General features: G+C 45.5%; 1 protein-coding gene across 2 annotated transcripts in view; it reads left to right on the top strand.

The window, feature by feature from the left end:
* rffl (ring finger and FYVE-like domain containing E3 ubiquitin protein ligase) overlaps positions 1-3,866 on the top strand; it is a 13,440-nt gene extending 9,574 nt beyond the window's left edge. For both annotated transcript variants that reach the window (XM_084950433.1, XM_084950434.1), the window contains exons 4-8: positions 405-653; positions 780-984; positions 1,452-1,475; positions 1,570-1,779; positions 1,928-3,866. In XM_084950433.1, the coding sequence (XP_084806559.1) occupies positions 405-653; positions 780-984; positions 1,452-1,475; positions 1,570-1,757 (666 nt within the window). In that variant the 3' untranslated portion in view covers positions 1,758-1,779; positions 1,928-3,866. The remainder of the gene's footprint in view (positions 1-404; positions 654-779; positions 985-1,451; positions 1,476-1,569; positions 1,780-1,927) is intronic.
* Positions 3,867-7,612: the final 3,746 nt, after the last annotated feature.

Below are 7,612 nucleotides of genomic sequence, written 5' to 3'. Positions count from 1 at the left end.
TAGTCTAGAGCCCTGCAGGGGGCGGTGCCACAAACAGCCGGTCTGTGGGCTGCTGCTGTGTGTTCATAGCTTAGTCCTTCAGACACGAAGAGAGAAATGCTGTTGAAGCAGATGTCAGGTGTAGCATGTAACCGCGTTCTGCAGAGCACGCAAGCACGGGCAGACGTCTGCTGCAAACTAGCTGACATGTCCCGTGTGTGTAAAGTGTCACGGGTTTACATGATGGAGACTATTAAACACTGCACACACACACTGGGCGCTCACCAGTGTGTCACCTGGTCCCGCCCTGTGGGATCCAGGCAGAGGGTTTCTCTAGTCACGGTCTCCATTAAAACCATCTGGAGTTTTTGCTGCTGAATGATCTAAATGATGAGTTTGTTCCTGCCGCTGTTTCCTGTTTGCAGGAGGAGCTGGTGGAGCTGGTTCTGGGTCAGCAGCCGTCCCCGTCGAGCAGCTCCGGCCCCGAGACCCCGAGCACCCACCCGCCCTCTGTGACCTCTCGTTCGCCAGCACCTCGCATCTCCACCTCCACTCCCGAGCCCCCCACACCTACACCGACTCCAACTCCTGACCCCCCCACTGTACACCCCGAGGACCCGGCCCCACCCACAGAGACAGCCCCTGCTGAGCCTGACATTCAGGATGAAGACCAGGTAAACCCAGAACCGGCCGTTAAGTGTCCAATACTGAGAGAGGGAGAGCTCAGAGTGAGCTTATTTCCTGGTTCTGTTTTTAAACCCGAGTCTGAGTTTCCTGAGTGACTCTGTGTCTCGGTTCAGACCTGGGACCCCGAAGACGCCCCGGTTACCGGCCGCAGGGCGTCTCTGGCGGACCTGACCTGCCTGGATGACATCGAGGCGCTCAGCGTCCGGCAGCTGAAGGAAATCCTGGCCAGGAACTTTGTGGACTACAAAGGCTGCTGTGAGAAGTGGGAGCTGATGGAGAGAGTGAGGCGCCTGTACCAGGACCAGCAGAACCTGCTGGGTGAGAGAGTCCACTGTTAACATGAAACAGACTTAATACATATACAGAAGGAGAGCGCCCCCTACAGTTAAGCTCTCATGGTGCAGAATGAAAACAAAGAAAACAAAGTGCACTAATATTCAAAAGGGAAGTAAGTGATTCTGAGTTTCTCCTGTTTGGTTCACATTTGCACCAAATGGTAAATGGACTGATTCTTATAGAGCGCTTTTCTACTCTCCCGGAGTCCTCAAAGCGCTCTGTACAACATTTAAATGTGATCAGTTCTGATCACAGACGTGAAAAATAAGTTAGAGTAGGAAGAGTTTCCTCACGAGCGGACGTCCTCTCGTCGCGGGGGACGTCCTCTCGTCGCGGGGGACGTCCTCTCGTCGCGGGGGACGTCCTCTCCGTTTAAAGAGGATGCTGCACACAGGCCTCCGTTCTTCAAACACTCCAACAGTTTTCTTGTGTTTCTGTTTTGCTTTCAGCTGCCAACGCTGTGAACGCTTCAGGTGAGTCTGTGATGTTTCCCTAAAGCAGACAGATCACAGTGTCAGTGTTTACATGCTGTTATTAAAGAAGCGGTTGTCGCGCCTTCGTCTCCAGAATCGGGTGGTGTCGGCACCGGAGGTCTGGAGGAGAACCTCTGTAAGATCTGTATGGACTCCCCCATCGACTGCGTGCTGCTGGAGTGCGGTCACATGGTCACCTGCACCAAGTGTGGAAAGAGAATGAGCGAGTGCCCCATGTGTCGCCAGTACGTCGTCAGAGCCGTCCACGTCTTCCGGTCCTGATCCTGGCTGAGGCTGAACCCAGGTAACCCGACCCAGACCTGGCAAACCAGTTTAACCCAGAGCGTGCATCCAGACCTAGTTTAACAAACAAACGCTGCCACTTTAACCAGTCTGTTGTTGTTCTGGATTTAAACGAGTCTTATTAAAGTGTTTTTTTCCCTTCTTTGTAGGACCGACTGCCTCCAAAGCAATAAACTGTAATCAGGTCTTTCTGAAGGGAACTTGACAGAATGGGCTTTTATTTTGATAACTTTATTTTTCTAATGGAAATCGAATGTGCGGTATGCCTGTCTGAAGACGGTGAGACGAGACCTTACCCCACCTTCAGAGCTGCTGTTTAGATGCACACACTGAATGTACAAACTCTCGCTGCGGAGAGTTCACCGCACATTTGTGAACTAATCGGTTAAGAAACCACCGTGCCTTCATCGCCTTGTCGCCGCCTCGGTCTGACCTACGGCCGTCAGCCTGCGCACAGCCAGGCAGGAATCTACCAATGCAGCAGGTGATGACAACCAGGAAGTCCTCACGGTGCCTTCAAGTCCAGCTCGGCCTGCATTCTTATCACAGTCATGTTTACGCTGCAATAAGGAAGTGAAGCGAACAGCAGCCGGCCCTCAGCCTTCAGTGTAATAACAGCAGCTTCAATGTGTTCTACACAGAAAGTTAATGATGCATTCTTCACATGGAACCATCTGTTCAGACAGATTTCTATTTTACAAATAGTTTGCATAATTAACTGTTTTTTTTTTTTTAAGGAAATACTCAGGGAACCATCTTTAAATATCTATTTTTGTCTGAACGGCAGCCTAAACCTGGAAAGATGTTCCCGTTTTTGTTACAGAAGGAACATCTGCAGTCACGTCTCATATTCACACTAAATTTACCCTCAGTCACTGTGTCACTAACAGGAAACCACAGGAACGTGAAAACCAGTATCCTTCTAATTACCATTTACAGTAAAGTCCAATCGTACACCTTCACATACGTGACATCATAGCAGGAACCAGCAGGGGGCAGCACACACATCACCTGAACTAAACAAACTCCAAGGATGGGACCAAATGCATAACGTGGAGCCGGCCCGGCGCTTCCCCTGACGTCCGTGCACACGCTCACATTTCTGAATATTTTTAGGGCAACAAAGAAGTTCACGATGAAGGATTCAGACTTTGGTGGAGAAATTTCAGGACAGCATTCAGAGTCGGTGCTTATCACAAGGAACAAAGTCCGGAAACCGCGATTCCCCGCTAACGTGTTGGCATGTAAGCACTTGCAGACTCAGTCAGAGGACAGATTTCTTCCTGAAACATGATTCCTGGCCTGGACCTCCAGCTCTTCATCCTCTCTGCCTGGAAATGACACAAACTGGAGGTTTGGGTGAAGCCGGAGCTTTAAATGTATTAGCAGGTTTACTGGAAACAGCAGAGGCCCTGAAACGCTTCCATGAGGGACTCCTTATTAAAGACAGAGGAAGACTGTTTGTGTGTTATTGAGCTTTTAGACTTTTTGGATTTAAGTTGACTTTGTTTGCACTAAACTGTTGATTTTAAACTGTTTTTCAGGAGGTTTGCAGGAGGACGTTTTGTCCTTTTCCCGAGGTTTTTATTCTAGTGAAATCACTGTGTTTGATCTTTGTTGTGAACATTTTGGATTCAGATGGTGTTACTCGCTGGCCTTTAACCTGTAACTTCTTCCTCTGTGGTGCAGCTCAGCTGTGGAGCTCACACTGCAATGTGGTTTCTGCCACGTTAGAAAGAGTCTCGTCTTCATCGCAGCTCTGAGAGCTTCTAGCTGAAACTTGCACAGGACCTTGTGTCTGTGAGCACGGTGAGGCGGGGCCAGTGAAAACAGCACAGCTGGAATGTAATCCAGCTGTTTCCTCATTAGTCCACTGGCTCCGAGCTTTTTAAAAGGACACACTGTGATCTGCAGACTTTAAGTTTGTACTTTAGCCGCCTCACGTTGACCTGTCTCTGTGTTGGAACCTTTATTTACTCAGAATGTTTCTGCAGCTACCAGTGAGACACATTTTTACACAGCGACAGGAAGCTTTATTTTTCTGAGTGAGCTTTGCATCGTATTCTAATAAAACTTGATTTTCATTGAGTTCTGTGTCCTGTGCTTCATTGGGTTTATTGAGGGGGGCTCAACATTTAGCTGATTAAACTACTTACGGTGGAATCTTTATTTTGTGACTTCACATAAGAAGCTTCGCAGGTCAAATTCAGCTTCATTTGTGCTTCTTCCTGTACGTGCCCCCCGTAGTTCAGCTGCTTTAGCTCCGATGTCCATTTCTGGAAGCCTGCCGAGGGGCAGCACAGGTGTGCTGCTTGTACTTCCAGGCTGTGAGGAAGCCTGTGATCTAAGGGATGACTCCTAATTACATCTACCGCATATTTTAAAAATTCAGCTGCATTTGATAAGAACGTCTGATAACTGCTTTAAAAAATGTTTACTGGTGTACGTTCCAAAGATGGAAATTAGCAACCCCAGAGTTAAAATCCAGACTCCACTCAACATTTTCTGGATATGTAGCTAAAATTTGATCTCGATGTGGTTTCAGACCGGGTCACATTTACACTATAAAGTCACACCGGGCAGCAGGATCCCCTGCAGGAGGGGTTTGGGTTTGTCCACCTTCCTGCTTCCAGGTGGGCTGGAGACAAGAGACAACACAATAACTGAGTACATATAGTACAAATATATATGTGTGTTTAATAAAGTAAAGGGCAGCGTAGACCAAAATTGTTAATACAAATAAATGAATGAGGATGCGACCACAGTCGGACCCGTGCACAGACCAGCTCTTTGTCATGCTTTGATCACTGAACGTTGTCTCATCAATAATCAAACAAAGCTATGTATATTTTAGAAATAATTACATTTGTGGATTTGAATAATGCAATTGTTTAAAAATATTTCTATTTCTAAGATTTTCAGGGCCGAATACAATAACCTCAGTTTGATCTGAATTAAGAAGCAGAAAGTTAGCGGCCATCCAGGTCTTTATGTCTTTAAGACATTCCTGCAGTTTAACTAATTGGTGTGTGTTATCTGGCTTCATGGACAGATAGAGCTGGGTGTCATCTGCATAGCAGTGTAAATGTATGCTATGTCTTCTGATGATGCTGCCTAAGGGAAGCATGTATAATGTAAACAGAATTGGTCCTAGCACTGAACCCTGTGGAACTCCATAATTAACCTCAGTGTGTGAAGAGGACTCTCCATTTACATGCACAAATTGGAGTCTATTAGATAGATATGATACAAACCACTGCAGTGCAGTACCTGTAATACCTACAGCATGTTCTAATCGCTCTAATAGGATATTATGGTCGACAGTATCGAACGCTGCACTGAGGTCTAGCAGGACGAGCACAGAGATGAGTCCACTGTCAGAGGCCATAAGAAGATCATTTGTAACCTTCACTAAAGCTGTTTCTGTGCTGTGATGAGCTCTGAAACCTGACTGAAACTCTTCAAATAAACCATTCCTCTGCAGATGATCTGTTAGCTGTTTGACAACTACTCTTTCAAGGATGTTTGATATAAAGGAAGGTTGGAGATTGGCCTATAATTAGCTAAGACTGCTGGGTCTAGAGATGCTTTTTGAGTAAAGGTTTAACTACAGCCAGCTTGAAGGCCTGTGGTACATAGCTGATTATTAGAGATAGGTTGATCATATTTAAGATCGAAGAATTAATCAATGGCAGGACTTCTTTGAGCAGTTTTGTAGGAATGGGGTCTGAAAGACATGTTGATGGTTTGGAGGAAGTAATTATTGAAGTTAACTCAGAAAGATCAATTGGAGAAAAAGAGTCTAACTTAACATCAATGGTACTAAGAGTAGCTGTAGATAATATTACATCTGTGGGATGATTACTGGTAATTTTTTCCTCTAATGGTTAAAATGTTATTTGTGAAGAAGTTCATGAAGTCATTACTAGTTAACGTTAAAGGGATGGTTGGCTCAACAGCACTGTGATGAAGTCTACTCCCCACTGCTGTGTAATCAACTTGGGTCCTCTTACATTAATTGTCCAGGATGCTTCTCTTCTGCTCACGTGACACAAACAATCTAGCTAGCACCCTCTTTATTTTATAATGAATTTAAAGTCTTGCTTATAAAATTTTAAATGTCCTGTCTCCCATTTACCTGGCAGACCTTCTATATATACCCCACCGTCTCTGAGATCAGCTGGCCACTCACTCCTTGGTGTCCCTGTGCTGAGACCAGCGATCGAGCTGCTGATCGTACTCCAGAATCTAGCTAGCACTACAGAAGAAGAGGTATAAAATGCAGTGTTTCTATCAGCTCAACAATCATCAGCAAACACACAAACTTTGTGTGCGCAGTTTGTCTCACAGTGTGTTGCAGCTAAAGGTCCAGCTGCTGATTTCAGGGGGCGAGAAAAGAAATAGAGCTAACTTCACTCACAGATGGAGAAACATAAGAAAGAAGGACAGGAGAGGAAGAAGAGAGCTTAGAGTTAAAGGGAAGGATGCTCATTTAAAGTCACATGTAATAATTTTACTCACCTGGATTTGAATATAACATGTTTTGATAAATTATGTATTTTTATTTTGTGAAACGTCCTGCAAAAACGAACTAAAATATACAAACTTGTGTTATTCAAGTGTTGCATGAAAATACAGTTTAGTAGGATAAGACTCGCTCACGCCAACAACACACTCGGCCTTCCTGATGAGTTTGTTCAGTCTGTTTGTGTGAAGAACATTTAAAGTAAGGAACAGTGTGTGACTGGTGCACAGTGGCCATGCTCAAGGTCAGAGTTAGCTGAACTTTAGCTGATGATGCTGAGACTCATTCACTTCAACTTTGGGGTCGGACTCGAACCCAGCCATACTACATGTGGGCAAATGCAGTATGGCTATTTTCATTTTATTTTAAAACATTTAAAGCCATCCGCTGTTTAACGTCATCCAGGCAGCGTAATAACAGCTAAGGTGAGTCTGTCCCTGCTTTTAAAGGCAGATTCATCTGCAAGTCATCTGCAAAACAGTGGAATGAAAGGTTGTACCGTGAGAAAATAGACCCCAGTGGCAACATGTACAGTGTAAACAAGGCAGGACCCAAAATAGAGCCTTGAGGTACGCCATAATTAAGAGGGGCTACTTTGCAGCTGTGAGAGCCCATGTTGACGTAAAACGTCCTTCCTGATAAGTAGGACCGAAACCACTGAAGAGCTGATCCTTTTAGGCCAGCATATGACTGCAGCTGTGATAGCAGGAAGGGTCAGAGCAGACTCTGCCTGCTGAGGAGAAGGAGATCTTTCGCCTGCAGGTGGAGGTTCTTTTTTGACTCTATGGTGCTGTCTGTTGGAGCAGCAGCTTATCTACAGCTGAGAGGATCAGCTCATCAGTAAGGCCAGGTCTGTGCTAGGATAGGAGATGGGCAGTAATCCGTAATCCGATTACTTTTTTATAGTCACGAGTAATGTAAGGCATTACTCATGCAAAAAAGTAATTAGACTACCTTTACTTTCCCGTAAGCATGCTGTGTTACTGTGTTAGAATAGCGTTGTGCTTTTGTTTGTGAGAGTGTCTCATCATGACAATAACGTACGAGCGTGCGACGCCTGTGGCAGCAACAGACGTGTGCAGATCAACAATGGATAACATGGAGTGATGGAGAGAGTACGACCATGCAGCGTTTAAAGCGTGGAAGTAATCACATTACTTTAAGTTTGATTCTGTAAAAAGTGACAAAAACATTAGCGTCCGCTGTTCACTCTGTTTGGGAAGAAAACTTCTTTCTACAGCGGAAAATTAAACTTCAAATCTGAGCGAGCAGCGAGCACGCTGCCACGGGAACGTGACGCTCACAGAGA

Source organism: Perissodus microlepis, chromosome 14 (genome assembly GCF_051167445.1).
Source record: "Perissodus microlepis isolate ML-2025 ecotype Zambia chromosome 14, ASM5116744v1, whole genome shotgun sequence".
Taxonomy (NCBI): Eukaryota; Metazoa; Chordata; class Actinopteri; order Cichliformes; family Cichlidae; genus Perissodus; species Perissodus microlepis.
The sequence above is the reverse complement of the archived record's forward strand: the minus strand, read 5'-3'. Positions and strand labels throughout refer to the sequence as shown.